Source organism: Scophthalmus maximus, chromosome 17 (assembly GCF_022379125.1).
Source record: "Scophthalmus maximus strain ysfricsl-2021 chromosome 17, ASM2237912v1, whole genome shotgun sequence".
Lineage (NCBI taxonomy): Eukaryota > Metazoa > Chordata > Actinopteri > Pleuronectiformes > Scophthalmidae > Scophthalmus > Scophthalmus maximus.
The window spans coordinates 7,678,989-7,697,487 of NC_061531.1; the positions used below are offsets into that span (position 1 = coordinate 7,678,989).

Consider the following 18,499-nt stretch of genomic DNA (forward strand, 5'->3'; position numbering starts at 1 on the left):
GGTGCACGGGGGAAATAAAGAAAGGCAGAAAATATATATTTACTCAGCTTGGACATCCTTACCTGGCTGACCTGATGATCGGTGGAGGGGAGTTGTTTTGTATTCAGTCTCTGGCTGACTGTCTGAGATTTGGGGGATGGCTTAATGAAAGATAAATAGTCAATTAATAAAAAAAACATTTCAAAGTCAAAGTTGCGTGTATGTTAAATGTTTTGGGTCAACTGGTCAGTCAAAGATGACACAGTCCAGTGGGGTCCTGACGGTGCGCCACGAATGAAGGTTCCTTAACTTCCTTATCTTATCTTATAGAAAATGATCTGCTCTTTAAAGGAGGTCAAATGATTCATAACTCATCTGTATTTGTTCCCCTCAAGACATCCATGACAACAAGCACATGTAATGTTATGGTCCTATTTAGAGTAAAATAGAACAATATGCTTTGGAGTGTGGATACAGTGTGACTGACAGCCAGCTGTGTCCAATGGGAGCAGGTTGCTGGTGTAGGTGGGCGTGTAGTGGACAAGCTCTCATTTTGACCCAGTTTCACCCACTCCCCACTCCTATGTCTGGTTCCCAATAACTCCCCAAGTCTTCAAAACGGCAGGAATGGGTGACGTCACGGTGGGTTGGGGGCCAATTGGTCATAACCGAGTCACCCTACTGGTCAGACATCAAATATACATAAACATTTTTGACCTATTTAAAAGGAATATAAGGAATGTCACAGAGACAGTTTTTATGGATGTTTTTTTTATTTCCTTCAAAACAGGAATAACCTAAATTTTCTTCTTGTAAATTATGAATCCATCCAGCAGTTATTTTTTTTTAAACATTTACAAAATTAAAAAGGAAAAAAAAAATACATCACAGAAGTTCAAATCATAATTATTCACAGTATCTCTTTTAAATGAATCACAAACTCTTTCAATAATCCTCTATGTGCTCCGGCATGAGGCAAATCAAAGTACTGACTGACCTCTTATGGAAAAATAAGATTTTCCTCATGCACGCGGTAACATTGCAGGTTCAGTAATAGCGAACCGTCGCTGCTGGCAGTCCTGAGCAAGTTGTGAGCGTGTGCAAATTCCTCGAACTTAAAATAAGAGGTCAAAGGTTAATTTAATTCACATTCATTTCCATGATTATATATATTAAAGTGCTTTTCCTTCACAGATTGTTCACTTTCCTTTTAGATGGTACATTATTTTCATGTGAGAGATCTTAAGCTAATACAAAAACTATCCTGCCAAAAAGAAGAAACAAGTCATGAAGAAAGAAAAGAGAAATTAGACCCAGGCACTTTATGGACTGAGAAAGGAAATTTTTTTTTTCAAGTAAATGTTGTTTTTCTCCATGATGATCAAGATGACATAACTTCTTTCCACCAGTCGTCCACCTCTCCTCCACTCTCCTCCTCCCTCCCGTCGTTGTCTCTCTTTGACTTCTTCTTGTGCTTCTTCAGCTCCCACTCCTCCAGCAGCTCCGGGGAGGATTTGCTTGTCTCCCTTTTCTGTTTCTTCGTGCCCTCTTTCCTCCTGTCGTCATTGCTGCTCTCATGGCTTGCTGATGAGCTGCTGCTGCTGCTGCTGCTGCTGGGCCCCTCTCCCTCCACCAGCTCCCTTTGTCCTTCCCACTTGGTCTCTGCAGACATTTTATGAACCTCATCTTGCCACTGATTCCCTCCTTCTGTCTCCGCCTCCACTACTCTCTTCTCTCTCTGCCCTTTGCTTTCTTTTATCACTTTATCCACGTTGTTTGTCTTCCACTCCCCCTTATATTCCTTGCCCTCATTTCTACTTCTGTTCTGCATTAACTTCCGACCGGGGCTGCACACTCTGGAGGGGAATGGGTCTCCCTCCTTACCCTGTCCGTGGGAGAGGGAAGGTGAGGAGTGGTGAGTCCCTGCAGGTCTGTCATGGTGTCGGTTCCCTGCTGGATACCGGTGACCATGGTAGTCATGGGGAGGGTTGCTGTCATGACGCTTTGAGTCCAGTAATGTGTCTCTGTATGTTTTGTGTGTATGTTTATCAGGCAATTCTGCAGCTCTGCTTATCGAGCTTCTTTCCCTGCTAACACTGTGTTTCCCGTCAGGGCGTGAGGAGTCTGAACTCTTCTCGTGGTGGCGTCCTCGCTGCCAGTCCCTCCTCTCCATGTCCTTTGACGTTGAGTGACCGGAGGAAGGGAGATTCTTCTTTTGGACCGAGGCGTTGCTGCTGTGCCCCCTGTCTCTCCCTCTGTCCCTCCCCCTTTCTTCCTCATTGGTCCTCTCTTTTGATCTTTTGGTCTCTTTCTTTCTATCCCTTGGCCTCTCTCTCTCCCTCCCCCTCTCCCTGTCTGTACCCAAGGCGCTGTCGCTCGTATCTTTGCCACTAGAGGGAGCCACAATTCTTTCTAAACTGGGCAGAGTGAAGCTCTGCCCTTTCTCCCCATCCATTCCTCTCAGTGTCACTCTGTCCCCGTCTCTCTTTACGTCAACTGACCTCTGTCTCTTTTGCTCACTCTCTCCCTCTGTCTCTCTGTTGCTTGAGATCGCTAATGGTGGAGGCAGAACCACAGACAGAGGCTCTTGAGCTTTGACCTCTTCTTCGTTCCGCTCTTCCTCCTCAGACTCTACCTTCTCCCATTTGGAGAGAGGGACCTGAGACATACAGGTTAGATGTGAGTGAGACAACATGGAATTTTTGTTTGTGCATGTGAATGAGCTGTGTGGGTATAAAATTAAGTAATAGACTATACAAATAGAAAACACAAGATAGTGAATTTCTATAATACAAATTAAAATATGCTTTCTTTCTAATAAACCATGATACGACTCCCGCATCATTTAAAGCTTTGGTCGCACTCTTCATGACCTGGGCTCACAGACACACCTGTAAGAGTACCAGCTGATCCTCGGCCTTGGCCACTCTATCCTGGATGTATTCCTCCAGATTTTTCCCCACCGTCCTCCTCTCCTGCTCATCCTCGCAGCTGCTGCATTGAACACACGCACAGACAGAATCAGTAATTATCTCAACTTTAGAGATGGGTTTTTCAAATTTACACAAAACACTCTGGAAGTCTAACTTGAGTCTAAAGTAATGATTGTTTTCATAAGCAACTTTCTGTGCTGCTTTGACAGGGAGTTATCTTCCGACAGCAGCTAAATCCAACTCATGTTTTTACATCTGTCTTGACTTACACGCTCATTCAGTCAGTTTTTGTATCGTCTGACAGTGTGTCTGTTTTAAATGTTGCAAGAGGCAGCAGTTAGATGAAGCAGTGACATTCTGACCTGTCATCGTGGCTCTCGCTGCTGCTCCTCTGAGAGTTGAACCTCATTGTGTCTTCTTCTTCTTCCTCCTTCCACCTCTTCACTCTCTCCATCAGCGCCTCGTCTGGCTTCGACACCTCCAGCGAGTTTCTCGCGTTTTCCGCGCATGTGCTTTCCCTCACATTCTCTGAATTTTGGCCTCCACTTTCTTTCCTTGCTCTCTCTTCTTCCTCCTCTTTTCCAGTCGTGCTCCTCCTCTCGTCTCTTGTCAGCTCTTCACTTTTGCTGGGCTTCATCCCGCCTGCTTCCTCCCATTGATTTTTACTCTCCTTCTCCTCCTTGGAGAGTAGGGCACTATGCCATAAGTCAAAGTCTTCATCTTCTCCTTCCGCTTTCTTTCCTACAACCTCTTCTTTCTCTGCTGCTATGTTAACCCACATCCCTCTCTTGTCAACTCTGATGGCAGGGATGTCCAATAACTGCTTTGCGTCTCCTTCATCTGGTTTTATTTTTTCTTCAAACACACCTTCCTTTTCTCTGCTGGATTCCTTCTTTTCATTAACTTCAACCCCGGTGTCTCCTCTGCGTAACTTCCCTTCTCTATCACCAATATTCTCCATTTCCTCCTTTGATTTTCCTATGATATTCTCCTGTGTTTCAGTTTTCTCCTCCTTCCTTTTCCCATCCAGGTTGATGTTGATGCTTATTTTCTTCTGTGGTTTCACGGTTATTTTTCCCTCCCAGATGTCCCTCTCTCTCAGCGGCCATGCTTTACCTTCCTTTTTCTGTTCGGATTTTGGCTTCTTTCTGTCAGATGGATCGAGGGATTCACTTTTGCGGGTTTCCTTTTGCTCCAGGTTCTCTCCTTTTCTTTTTCTAATCTTCTCTGAGCTTAAGACCGCCGCTTTGCTGCCTCCAGGATTTTCGTTTCTACCTGCCTCTTTATTGGACTTTAGTTTGCGCTGTCTCTCCACATCTTGTCTGGAGTCTGAATCTTGACCTCTTCTCCTCCCTTTCTCTCCTTCTAAATTTGGTTTCAGAGAAGGGTGAAAGGTCGCCTTGTCCCTTACTGAGGTGCCATCCTTGCGGGCATGTGGTCCAGTGTCGTGCCCCCTCTCATCCTTTCGGGTATCCTCTGTTGAGTCTACAGCATCACGGGACGTCGACTCCTCTTCTCTTCCACCCTCATGTTTCTTTGTCCTCCTTTGCTCATTTTTTACGATGCTGAGGTCCTCTGGATTTCTACCGATCACCCGCTTGTCATCATTGCTTCTTTCTTGGACTTCCACCTCCTTACTGCCCTTTGTAAAAGTGAACGGCAGGTCACCGTCCTTCAGTTGTTGATGTGCCCCCGGCTCAGTCCCGTCTTTGGACGGTGTAGAGCGACCATCGCTAGACGACCGAGAGGGAGGGGAACGGCTGTTGTTGGACATATGAGATGGAGGGGAGCGACTGTCACTGGACGACTGAGACGGCGTGGAGCGGCTTTCACTTGAGGAATGAGATGGAGGTGAGCGACTGTCACTGGATGACTGTGATGGAGGGGAGCGTCCGTCCATCCAGGCAGCGCTCTGGTAGCGAGAGTCCAAGTTGGCATGAGGGGGATATTTGTTTCCTTCCCACAGAGGAGGAGGAGGAAGATTGATGAAGGGAAGAGGCAGCTGATGGAAGTGGCCGACATACCTGCTGAAATATTTCTCACACCAGTCTTTGTACTGTTTCTTCCACTGTAGGTAGCGCTCCCTGTCCAGCTCCTGACTGCTTTTTTGATTTGCTGGCTGGGTATAATGGGAACCGGTTAAACTCGCCCCGAAGCCTCCCACTTCCCTCCCTGAGCATTCTGCTCGCCTCGTGGAGCTGTAGCTGCTCGAAGCAGACTTCTTGGTGTGACTGCGGCTGTGGTGGCGGTTTTTGTGGTGATCCGATGGCGACTTGGACCTGGATTGGGGACCAACGTGAGGTGAAGATGATGAGGACGGTGTCGGGGAGCGTTTGTAGCCATAGCTATAAGAGGCATGAGAGCGGCTGTGGGGATCTCTTTGATGGGAGTAAGGTGAGCGGGGCCTGGAAAAGAGCAAAAAAAATTCAAATTCTAAATATTTAAATCATCTGTTATACATCTCACATATTCTAATGTTTGAGTGCATCACAATTCCATCTTGTCCATGAAAAATAGAGAAAGTAGGGAAAATACAGCGCCTGTTATTTTTACTTGATAGAACAAATTCAAACGGATATGTAACTCACAAGTAAAATTAATTAAAGAGATTAAAACACCTTGATCTGCTTTGGGATCTGGATCGCGAACGGGATCTGGACCTGCTTGAGGAGTGAGAGTAGGAACGAGAAGACTTGGACTTAGAAGACTTTGAATTAGAGCGAGACGAGGAGCGTCTGTAGGCAGATCCTCTGTGAGGCGACCTGAGTGACAAAGAGAAAGGGCAGCTACTGAGTAGAGGTACAGATTTCTCATAATAATCAGTACATGGTCCTGCAGCTGTTCCAACACTGCACACCACAGTGATGCTACACTTGCAATATAGCCTGAACAGTACTGGATTTGAGACAGATACTGAACTCAATATTTTCTTTTTCCACTAAAAGAATCAGAGAATATGTTAATACACTGATCAACCACAATATTCAAACAGGTAACTTCTGAGCAGTGTACATCTGTGGCCTGTTTTGAGAGAGTTCACTCTCAAGCATTGATAATGTGATTAAAAACTTATTTTGTAGTTTCAGTTATATTCCATGGCTTCATGGCTTGAATAAATAAAAAAATACACTAGTAACCAGTTTTAATGCTGTGGCTGAAGTCCAATTTTTTTTTAACACATAATACAAACACCCTTTTGATAAGGATCCTATTGTTTTGAATGAATTTCGACCAAAATACACACGGAGTGCATTACATTTGATGGACTCAATATGTTTCGAGATTACTGAACACATTTTATCTTTGGCACTACTTCAGGGGTAGAAAAGTTAATAAAGTTATTCACTTAAAACACAACCTGCTGGTTTAAATGTGGTAATTAAACAACGGTTAGTTCAGTATACCTTTCCTTCTTCTTTCTCTGATGCAAGTACCAGTCCTTGGAGCCGAGGGGAGGAATGGAGGAGGTGGAGGTAGAGGAGCAGGGGGAAGGGATGGGGGCACCCTGGGGGCATGGGAGAGTCCAGATGGGCGTGGTAGGTGGGTATCCAGGAGGGTAACCGCTGTGGGACTGGTGAGCCGAGAGGTATGTGTGAAAAAGGGGGGAGGGAAATAGAGGTGGAATAGGCGCTGGATATGCTGAGGAGGGGGAGGAAGAGGGCTGCTGGGATTCAGTCCAGCTTCCGGTGGGACAACCCGAGGAGTAAGAGGAGCTGTGGGGAAAGATACAGGGAGAAGAAATCAACCTTGAAACAGTGGACACAGTCAAATACAGACAAGTACCTAAACAAACATACATACACACATGATTTACTGACCTGCCCCAGCAAGATGATGGACCCGGGGGTCTTGGTGATGAACCTTTGGATTAAGAGAAAATCGATTTTGTGTTCAGATGTCAAGCACAAAAATTAATCCATGCTTCTTTTTCTAAATTTAAAAAGATAAAACAAATTATAAACACAAGAGCATTCAGAGAGTGCAGACCGCCGACAGGGCTGAGCAATCCCCCACCTATATGCTGTCTCACCATAAATGTGCATTTGCCTCTCCATCTTCTGAGATGCAAGTTTTGAGATATGACTCAAAATGTAAAGTTTTGCAAAAAAAACCTTCCTGAAACTAGATATACCTATCTTTGATTTCTTTTTTAATCATACAAATCCGTCCATAGCTTTTTGAGTAATCCTGCTGACAAAAACACACAACAAACAAACAGACAAACCGAACATATCACATTGTCTAAAGGGACAGTATAATTAGCCACTCACCTAAAGACGTCTGCTGTTGATTCACAATGACTGTCTGTGGCTGCTCTGCCACTGTTGTGTGGTTAACCTGAACAGACACAAAGAGTTTCATACGGATTAATCGCCGTCAAGTGCCTTATCTCATTCACAAACTGATGACGCAGTGATGCGCTCTTGATCAAACCGAGAAACTTCTGATTACTAAAAGGCCTCTGTGTTCGTCCTCACCAATGACATCAGCCGTGAAGGAGCAGCAGTGGGGTCTTTGTTTGAATCCGGTAGACAAGGGGAGGCAGCAGCAGCAGCAGCAGCAGCGGCAGCAGCAGCGGCAGCAGCAGCAGCAGCAACAGCCGCTGCGTCATCCTGTTTCTGTTTCTCTCCTTCAGCCTCCCTGCATAAAGAGCAGATACAGCGTTGGTCGGATTGGATCAATAGACAGAACCAAATGTTTCACTTCCGTGTTTATTTGCCTGTTTGTAGTCACTGAGTGTGTACTGGTCAGGATCTGCCTCTGCTTTCTATCTCACACAGAAATTGTGCCAATTCATAATCTCTTTCTTCTTTCCGCTGTTTCAAATAAGTTTCAAAGGAAATAAGTTAAAGGGAGGAACTGAATAATTACCACTCCAAAACATCTGAAAAGAGAAACTTTTTTTGCTACCTTTGGACAATGTGTCAGTACCAAGACATAAAATGTAGGGAATCAGATGCTTCCTGAAAACCCAAACGAGGCAGCAGAGGCATCACAAAGGAGTGAAACATAATTTACACACCAAAAATCCACCAACAAAGCAATATATCATATGCATGTTATATCACCGTTCTCAACGGGATTTTTCATCAGTGAAGTCACGTGTTTACATACTTGTCAGGTATCTCCAGACATCTTTGCTCCTTCTTGAGGGAGGTGTTGGCCGTGTTGCAAGCAGAGGCGGGGCCTGTTGCCACAGGAGGATTTCCAGATAGTTGTGGTGTGTCTGCGGCCTGTGGGCGGTACAGCAGAGGATCCTAAAGAGGGGAGAGGACAAGAGAATAAAGCAGAGAAGAGAATATAAAATAATAATGGAAAATATGTCAAAATACAGTACATGCATACGGTATTATCTATTTGGTTAAATAGAGAGAATGCTGTATGAAATCTGTTGTATACTACAATTTCTAACATTTACTTGATTGGTCTCCACAGGAGAAAAATAATACTGCGAGAACTGGGAAACGTGTTGCAGTAAAAACAGTAATTGTTCCCCAACAGGGCTATTTTCATTTCTGCCTCCCAGATGAAACACATCATTAAAAGGTTTACCTGCTGGCTGCTCTTCGGCCTCTGAGGCTGGCTCAGCACAGTGAGGGGGGGCGGTGTGGGCACAGGGCTCTGTGTTGGGGTGAGATTTTGGGACTGGGAGGTACCACAGCTTCCTGTCAGACTTTTGTTGTAGCCTCGCTCTTTCTTGAAAGTGTTCACAGCCTTCGTGGGGGGAAACAGACAGCAAAGTGAATCTTGTCTGAGCACAAGTCTGACATATTGTGGGACTCACTATGGATCTAATGAGGAGGTAGCACCCCATACAAATCTCCCTTTGGAAAACAACAAATTTAATAATCTCCATTTTCCTCCAACTCATTCATATTTCCTATTCATCTGATAGTTCACCTGTCGGAGAAACTTATTGGCGATCAGGGTGTCAGGGGAGACGTTTGATTGGTCACAAGTGGGGCAGACATGTTCGTCTGAATCCAGCAAGGTGGTGCGAATACCTGAGCAAGAGAGAAAGTTGACAAATGCACAGTGCCATTTATAAGTATAATAATGTAACACATGGTTGTACTCATTTGACTTCCAGTCGGGAGAGTCTTCCTTTTTTTAAAGTCCTGAATCATTAAGACAGATTACTGGCTGTTCACTTCCTGTCATGATTTATAGATTTACACTTTCAAAATCGTGTAATGCTAGTTGTGTGTGTGTGTGTGTGTGTGTGTGTGTGTGTGTGTGTGTGTACTGGTCACTCACAGTCATCACAGTAGCTGTTTCCACAGCAGGGTATGACAACAGCGTCACTCAGCAGGTCGTGACAGATCAGACAAAGGAGTTCGTCAGGTACAGGATCCTCCTCGATGTCCGACTTGGGTTTTTCCTGTGAAACAAATGGAGGCTTCTCCTTCTTCCCAATGGCATACGCCTCTCTGCAGACAGATAGGAATTTGTTTATAACATGCTTTAAACCAGAGAGACTTGAGCATGATAAGGCTCTGATATCTGACTGCTGGAATTGAACCTGTGACATTTGTTATGAAGAACATTTCTAGTTGTGCCTGTAAGGATTTGATTAACCAGGCCATAGGATATCTCCAAGTGAACAAGGTAAGTTTCACCACCCATCAAAGAGGCCTAAAGAAGAATGAAACAACAATCCCAGTTACCACTGATTTAGCAGTTCTATATGATCCTGCTCACTACTATTTTTGTCTCTGAAATCAGTGCAGTTATCATCTTATTATTTAATATTTCAAGTAACATAAAAACTTTAATTATGGCAAATCCCAGACTCATTTAGGTAATTTAAGTACTTTCAGGTCAGGTTCACTTTGTTGAGCTGTGTTCACAAAATAAAATTATTTGCACAATCTCAACGGATATGATATTTAAGGGGATGTTTGATATTTTGGGAAATTTACTCACTGGCAAATTTGCTATTGGCTATGGACTCACATTGGAAAGACACTTATGAGACCGCTATCAAAGGGTATTTCCAAAAGTATTCATATTCTCTCACACACACACACACTCTCTCTCACACACACTCTCACACAAACACACAAACACACACACACACACACACACACACACACACACACACACACACACACACACACACACACACACACACACACACACACACACACACACACACACACACACACACACACACACACACACACACACACACACACACACACACACACACGGCCTCACGGACTCACGCATCTATGGCAGGAATGGCGTAACGTCCACAGTTGGTCAGCATGGCTCCTTTAATGCTGGGATCATCCACCTCGACCATGAAGGAACGAGGGATGCCTGTGCTCTTCTTTATTCTTGGTGGGGCCTCGGAATTTTTATCCTGCTGTCATGCATGCACACGTCTAAATATAATGCTAGGCAATATAAAGAAGCTGACATTCAACTTATATTAACACACAAATATCCCAAGTATTTGATATAAAAATGTGAACATACACACACACACACACACGCTCTAATCGAACCAGTTCTCGGCCGAGCAAGACTTGCATAAGGAACTGGTGATGCCACAGGTTCTGCTCTTACCCCGTTGATGGGACAGTTCCTGATGTGGTGTCCAGTATTTCCACAGCGATAACAAGTGTAGTTTGCGGGAAGAACAGTACCAAACTTCTTGCTGTAACTGGAGTGGGGAACGAGACAGAGAATGAGAGGAGGATAGATTAAGATGATGATGAAGAAAGGCGCAGAGACTGCAACACGTGAAAATAAAAAATGTGGGAGGTAAATGGAGAGTGGGATGGAGATGGAGCAAAGTAATGAATGTCAAGAGAGACAGTGACAGATCCAAACATGGAGATACATCCCTTAAGGAAAGGGGGAACAAGCAGTTGGATATAGACAGTGGGGAGAGAGACATGGGTGTGAAGGCGAAGATTTGAAAGCATTAGTGTGTGACTCACTTCATGGAATCGTAGGTGGACTGATTTAGCATTACTTTGATCTTATCTTCCTCTGACACATCTGCATCAGCCAGGTTAGCCATCTGCATGTAAACACGCAAGTGATTAAGTGCAACAGACACGAAAGATGGCAGGTCAAATGCAGGATAATCTGTTTAATTATAGAAAAGACAGTATACCTTGGAGAAAAAGTGCAAGGTACTCGAAGAAGTCGGCTGATCCATCTGTTAGAATTAAACAAAATCAGTTTCACTAGTGAAGCCTCGAGGTCACACGTCTTTGTAAAGACTCAGAGCTCTTGTTCATGAACATTGAAAAGACGCACTTCCTGACGTGCCTAAAAATACACCTTTAGTCCTGGTAAATTTCAACCCAGTACCTTTGGTGATTCTCCCAGCGTAGCATGGGTGCAAAGTGCTGCATTGCAAATGTTCACATTCATAAGCCTTAACAGAGATTAAATGTACACCAGCATCCAGCAGAGATTTTCCTACAGGCTGAATAAAAAAAAGAAATCATCACACTGTTTTCATCCCTCGGTTTCTGCCTCATCACCTCCAGCCAACTCTCTTCTCATCCAGAGAAGAGAGTTTTTTGTTTAAAGATATTTCTCTGACTCATTCCTTTCAATGCATCAATTATGAGATATTTCAACATTTTACTCAGAGGGTTGGTCTGGCGAATTGTGGCAATAAAAAAGAAAAAGAAAAACTTAACACCCATCTAATTAATGGTTAATAACCATCACATTGTAAGACCCGGCTTCGGGTCTTTTGCTGTTCTTCAGACACGTCTTGTACGAGGATATGACAGTTCAGTCAGAAAGCATTAGCATTCATCAGGACACATTGGTTTCTGCTTTTTCTCAGCGCTCCAGTTTAATTCAGTGCTGACTTTCTGCTTCAAGAGAGGGAGAGTCCCCCTCCATATTGGATGAATATTAAAGCATTAATTATACTCTTCTTATTGACAGTGCCCCAGATCCAGGACTCTAGTCTTTAACATACAAACAAGACAATACTTTACTTTTTTTTACGGCTAAACTTGCTTTCATTGGACAAGCGAGTCCCCTGATATCAGTCCGAAAAAACTTAAGTGAAATACATCTACTAGCTATAAAAACAGACTTCAGGCAAAAGATGCTGAAATAAGTGAAGATGGCCTGGCAGAGCATCACTAAACAAACATCAGAGACATGCATTTAATGTAAATACCTACAATTCCTACACTGAAAAATCACTATATAATTTGTATCGGATTGAAAGATTCTATCACCTGTATTTTAAGAAAAGGTAGGTTTTTATCTAAAGTTGCATTATGGTAATTGTAGGATCAAACTTTTTGGAGCTTCGCCATACTAGGGGTTAAAAGTCATAAATTCTTGGCCTCTTTTGCTTCACGTTCTCTTAAATCGGTTTCAAAAATGCAATAACCCTTTCAACCTAATCGTCGTCCAATGACATTCCAGGGTGTATACCATTATACCTCTGCTCAGTTTGCTTTTCCTGCAAAGGAGAAATGTGGAACCGAGACTATTGATCAGAAATGAATGTGTAAAATGATGAGAGGGAACCGATGTCTCCAGAGTGTGCTATCTGAGGTGAAATATAGACTGTGGTTGTGTACCAACGCCCCTTTGTCAAGTCAAGTCAAACACATAATCAATACATAAGACGGCTTCATACAAACGACTTTATTGGTAAAAAGAAATAGCACACAAAGGTTTGTGTAGTTTGTGTAGTTCAACAGACTCAAAAGAAGACTGGCGGACACTTCTCCTACTGAGAAACTAGAGAGAAAATCAGATCAGGTCAGTAAACACTAATTCAGACTGCAGCAAGGAAAAGCTTCTGAGATGTGTTTGAGTTAGTTTACAGGTTCAGAGGCCTCGTTCTTCCCGGCATTAACATGTGGCTTTGGTCATCACTAGTCACAATCACAAGTGGATCTTGGGACGTCGTCAGTGCTTTCCCACCTGCACTTAGAGCTCTCCACTTGTGATCAGATCATGCAAGACACATGTTAATGTCAGGTGAGAACAGGGCCAGAGAAAAAAAACAATACTACAAGAATTCAGCTTTAAAAAAACAACAATGGTGCACCACTCGGTGGCTGAGGAGTGAGTTATTATTTTATTATTAAATCATGCCTCAATAATATCTCTTTTTGATCTATTGATCTACATGTGCAATTTGACTGGATTTGAAAAGTTTGGTTGGTGTTCATAATAATTTTGCCAGCATCTGTTCCTCTCGCTACAGCATATAAAAATTGTAGGTTATCCAGACGTTAAATCATTCATTTTGACACATTCAGTCTCTGGTGGATGACAGACTCCAGTCCTCTCTGGGGGACTGAATGAATTACAACATCCTAAATTCAAAAAGACATAAAATGCTACTTAAAGGCTCATATTAGCACTAACTACAAAAGTATCAAGGCTAAACCTGGATAGTACTTTTGCAGTGGTGCAAGATGCCGGAGACAAATCAAAAAATGATAAGCGACCAAGTGCCACAGTCGCTCATGGATAATGAGAGTGAGTGGAGACTGTCTTTCAACAACAGTTGGGTTTATCAGTTGTGAACAGCTGGCCTGCACGATAAGGTTCAACCCACCCGAGCAGCTCCCACCACCCTCATACAGATACTGCGTCACTCTAACTGTCAGAGTTTGCCAAATTAAAAGATGAGAGCCTTTATTAGAGAGAATATAGAATGTTTATTTTTCATTTAAGCACGTTTTAAATAACATTTATTGATTTTGTGTCCTTTTAAAAATGATTATTCATAATAACACCTTGCTAAAAATCAAATAGTGAGAACAACCAACTTCCCCTTTGCAACAGGAACTTAAAAATGTAGGAGAGGATACAGAGGCTTTCAAGGTCTTATTTGTTTGAACCATCTTATTATGAAGGTTTTTGCAAAAGCAAGGTGCAATTTCAAAAGCGTATATTTAACAAATATTCAAGCACAGCGTATATTCTGCTACGTTAACAATATGTGTGCTGAGCTGGTGCTATGAGTGGATTGCAGTGGGATTTGGTTTGGTTACGTACTGCTTTGACGACATCCAAGGAGCGATGATGCTGGGAAGCTGAACGTTCACTGAAACACACACACACACACACACACACAAAACAATTTTTGACCAGTCGTCCAAATAAACTTTTAATACTCTGAAAACACACAAAAGGATGAAATACAAATGTAAAGTAAATGTGAAGAGCATCACACAGCAAAAATCAGCATTGTTGGAGTTGAGAGTAGACAACGGGGAGGTAAAACATACTTAGAAATCAGACTGTATAATTTAAATGCAACTATTCCCCCAAATGGGCTTCGTCCATCTCCACTTCAAGTTGTGAATAGAGGCAGGAAGGAGATAATAGATTCCCTTTAGTTTTAGTTTTCCCACTTTCAGTAACTTGTAAACGAATGCGTAAAAGCTCGACAATTGTGTCAAAATATATATATTTTTAATATTCCTGTCCAACCTGCGTGTCACAAGGAAAATGTGATAAACTGTACGTTTGATTTATTTTCTGTGACTCCTCACAATGTCTCCACACATTGTCTCTGAAGGACGGACACTTTACAAACTTTACTGTTTGTGTTCTGTCCCGCAGTGTTTGGTCCCATTTAACTGCACAATATGACAAACACCCCTCTGAGCAATAAAACTCACCCATAAATGTCAGTAACATCACCCACAACTATTTTAAACAGGGTTATGGACAGATATTTTTTCCCCCTTTGGTTGAGTTTAAAATTTTCATTTGAAGTTTAATGTAAATGTTAAGAGTTTCTCAGAACTCATACTAAAGGCTAACTAAGTATGTTGAAAATTAGTGACTGTCCATCTGTCTGTGTGGGTGGGGAGTTGATTTGCAGCATTTAATCTTATGAGCTGTGCCTCTGTCTCTGCTCGTCTGCATGGTGCTGACAGGGCTAATAACATGACCACCAGTCTGTTCCAGTGAGGTCTTTTTTTCTGCTTCCCATGCATAAAAAAAAAAATCACTGATGGCTCTGCTGTCTAATCCCAACTAATATCTGGGTAATCCTTGTGTACATCACCATGGAGTCCATTTTTTTACTGTGAGCATATCTTCCATCAACATTGGACCCTGGACGAGTTCTGGGAGCTCATTTCATTTGCTCTGCCAGACGCGTTCTGGATCCACTCCATCGGGAAGTGATTTCCTCTTGGCACAAAACTTGCCGGTCCAATCACAACCGATTATCTGATTATGGGCGGGGTTTATACCACGACGCGGCCGGAAGCGACTTCTGTAAACAACCATGACTGCTGCTGCTGATGAACGAGCATTTGAATTAAAGTACCCTATATTTTTTTTCAAATTTCTCCCACAAAAACGGCAACACTGGTTCGCAGACATTGTGGAATCATCAGCACAGACATCCCCTCTCTGCTCCAGTCTGTCGACATTTTCGCGTCGCTAAACAGACGTCACATGATTCGTCTGCGTCCGTCCGGTAACGCCTCTTGGAAAACGAAAAAGAACCGAGAGGTCCCAGACTTAAATGTATTTGAGTATTAGTCTGGCTAACCCTAACCCTACGCCAGGTAGTGAGTGTAATGAGCCAAAGCCCAGACAACACTTACTGGTTGTGGGTCTTGCTGCTCGAGCCGGACCTGCCTCCGCTGGTGGGGATTCTACGGACGATGACAGAGGAGCCCTTGGAGATGGGACCATCATCGTCTGTGTACTCTGAGCGGGAGAGATCGCAAAAGAGAGAGGGTTGAAATGCTAAGGAGTCGCTAACATTGAAGAATTGTAGTAGGGATTACTATTTTAGATCATGAGAAGATCCGTCATCTTCTGGGTTTTTAAGAAATCATGCACCCTTCACTAACAATCAGGTGATGAGAGAACGTCAAAGTCATAAACTAGTCGAATGAGATTATCTGTTTAATTGGTCTAGTTTCATCACCTGTTAATCTACTGATTGTTTATTTGATTCGCTGATTAATTGTTTAGACAATTGAAAGAAATGAAATGGTAAAATGAAAGCCGGTCCAAATTATCTAGAGCTCAAGGTGAAGTCTTCAGTTGGCTTGTTTGACCAAAACATTTTAACATTTACTGTTTAAGAAGACGTAGAAAAGCAGCAAATATTCTGAGAGGCCTGAGCCAGAGGGAAACAGAGGCATTTTGCATTTTTGTATTGCTCTGGATGAATAAACTATAAAAGTGTGCATATTCTACAGTGCAAGTGTGCTTACCCCTAAATTTCACTGCTCATCATACTTGAAATTAACCCCCAAAAAGGGCTCTGAATGTGATCATTTTCATCTTAAAACAATAGTTTTTACAGTCTGGTAACATATGTCAACACTCTCACATTCGCTATGAATCAGCAACCACGCGACTGGGAACCAAACTATAGTCGGGGAACGCCGTGACTCCCTTTGGATCCTGAAACACAGCGGGCATGACACGGCACTGTGGTAACTAAGACCCACGCCTGATGAAACAAAGCTGGAAAGTGCGACTCCCTCAACCCCTCGATACACAATACTCGTCAAGTCTTGTTTGCCGAGACAGATTGTGTGTTCACTTCTGCCAACTCTCATTTGCCAGGACTTGTGTGTACACGTGTACACGCTGTGTGTGTGTGTGTGTGTGTGTGTGTGTGTGTGTGTGTTGGGCACATAACACGGTATATGATAGGCTGCAGATTTCATTAGGCAGGATACTGACCCACTCTTAAAATGATTTGTATCATTATTGGGCTTTTTTTTGTCATGTTCAATCTACACGTCAGCCATTTCCTCTCCTGTTGCCTTTCGATTTTGAGAGTTTACCTATATGGCAGCCAATAACGTTTCCTGTATTGATGATTAATTCATGTGTGTGTTCGTGTGTGTGTGTGTGTGTGTGTGTGTGTGTGTGTGTGTGTGTGTGTGTGTGTGTGTGTGTGTGCGTGTGTGTGGACTTTCATCTTATGGCCATGGCTCTACCTTTGCTATTTTTATCCCACATCTCTCTCCTGGGACGTTTCACATGCACGGCACAGCCCGGCCAGGTCCTCCGCCGTCAGGACCGTTCAACCAACAGCATGTAAAAAGCAGAGGTGCAGCAGGAATGTGGTCCATTCATCGGACCCCCCCCCCCCTTTGTCCTGGCTTGACGTTTCTGGACCCCCGTCAAACTGAATGAGGTGACGTGACGCAACCCCCCCCGACAGCTGTCAAATCTGGACCACGTGTTTCCTTCCAAAGTTCAATCTGTAAACTTCAAAACACTCCTGAGTGTACACACACACACACACAAACACAGGCACGTCGCTTTACCTTGCTTGTCCTGTGCGTTGGTGATCTGCAGGTCGCAGTCGGCGGCTCGCAGCCTCTCCCTGCACATGATCTGCCTCTTCAGGTCCCTCAGCGTGACGTGCGGCCCGTCGAACACCACCGTGTCGTAGCTGAGTTTAGAGGAGAATTTATAATGAACATGAGTCATGTTGAAACTGAGCAAAAAGGAGGGGGGGAAGAAAATAAAAACTCGTCCTAAACTGCCAGGAAAGCAACAGCTGACAGAGGACCCACACGGAGCCCGTCGTACTGCGGGAGAACTAAGTTAGCTAGCAGCCGTTAGCAGCCGTTAGCAGCCGGGCTGCGTCGGTCGAGCGTCACCGCTCCGTCGCTATCGACGAGCCCAGCGCGTTGATTAACAACCGGCCGAGGAAGTGGCGTTCACGGGATGACACGCCGCGACGTCCGGCGGAGCAGCGGCACAGGCTCGAGTCGAAGCGAAGTGGCTCGGTTTTGAGTCCGACAGCAACTTTTGTTCCCTCCGAGGAGCGCCGGTCGATCCGAAGTGTGCGCTGCCGCTGCCTGACAGAAACCACCAGCTGTTTCCACAAGCAACGTCTCGTCAGCACAGCGCGACGCGGCGCGCGCACCGCCCGGTGCTGCGTTCACGTGATGCCCCGCACGCTCCAACCTCCCAGTGTCGAAAGTTACTGTTAAAAACTCTCTTACAAATGAAATTGTAACGATCAATGATCGCATTTTTCCCCCAACAATTTCTAATTCTCACCCTAACCCACACATCGGTGGATACGGATGGGCCTATTTGCTCAGGCCCAACTGGCCCAAAGGGCCTGAGCCAGCAAAGAGACACAAAATTAGCATGACTTGACACAAAATGACTTCAGAGAGGTGCACAATAGAATTTAAAAGAGGCACAAAACGACCAAAAGGAGACACAATACTCGTAAACATAGTTGTAATATGACCAGACAGACACACGAAGTGACAAAATATGATGAGATAATAACTGACACTCTTTCAATCAGGGTCTTATGAAGCCCACTGTCCACACCTACTCAGATGGACTTGAACGAGTTCATCTGGTAATTGTTGCATCTCTTTTATTATTTGTACAGCTTCGTCAACAAGGATATGAATATGTAGATGGATGTAAAAAATGTGGCCAAAAAGCTGTAAACGAGAGAACTACATGCCTTGGCATAACTTTGGTGTCTGTGTAGTGTGACTGTGCTGCAGGGAATAAAGGGGGGGGGGGTCATCTGAATCAGTGCAATTGTGACTAAGAAAAGTTCCAAAGAATTACAGGAAATACCAAGACAAGCAATTTTATAA

The 18,499-nt window shown here is 43.8% G+C and overlaps 1 protein-coding gene across 3 annotated transcripts; it reads right to left on the reverse strand.

Moving 5' to 3' along the window:
- Positions 1–733: 733 nt before the first annotated feature.
- LOC118288723 (E3 ubiquitin-protein ligase RBBP6) lies at positions 734–17,836 on the reverse strand. 3 transcript variants are annotated; one of them, XM_035615149.2, is made up of 19 exons: positions 17,189–17,836; positions 15,497–15,602; positions 13,926–13,974; positions 11,044–11,088; positions 10,865–10,947; positions 10,488–10,584; positions 10,142–10,284; positions 9,171–9,343; positions 8,814–8,917; positions 8,466–8,627; positions 8,028–8,170; positions 7,391–7,553; positions 7,184–7,250; positions 6,731–6,773; positions 6,317–6,625; positions 5,531–5,674; positions 3,275–5,317; positions 2,871–2,970; positions 734–2,638 (listed from the first exon to the last, which is right to left on the reverse strand). In XM_035615149.2, exons 1-19 carry the CDS (start codon positions 17,352–17,354, stop codon positions 1,361–1,363), a joined length of 5,418 nt encoding a protein of 1,805 aa, XP_035471042.2. In that variant the 5' UTR covers positions 17,355–17,836; the 3' UTR covers positions 734–1,360. The 3 variants fall into 3 exon arrangements, with proteins under 3 accessions (XP_035471042.2, XP_035471040.2, XP_035471039.2); XM_035615147.2 differs by having other exon boundaries at positions 2,871–2,973; positions 10,142–10,281; positions 17,189–17,834; XM_035615146.2 differs by having other exon boundaries at positions 2,871–2,973; positions 17,189–17,834.
- Positions 17,837–18,499: the final 663 nt, after the last annotated feature.

Bases quoted from the DNA above. Each gene is read 5' to 3' on its own strand.
- LOC118288723 (XM_035615146.2), bottom strand. From the start codon at position 17,354: ATGACTCATGTTCATTATAAATTCTCCTCTAAACTCAGCTACGACACG. The intron at 15,603-17,188 runs GTAAAGCGACGT...TCTCCCGCTCAG, and splicing joins CAACGCACAGGACAAGCAAG to AGTACACAGACGATGATGGT. The intron at 9,344-10,141 runs GTGAGTCCGTGA...ATCTGTCTGCAG, and splicing joins GCCATTCCTGCCATAGATGC to AGAGGCGTATGCCATTGGGA.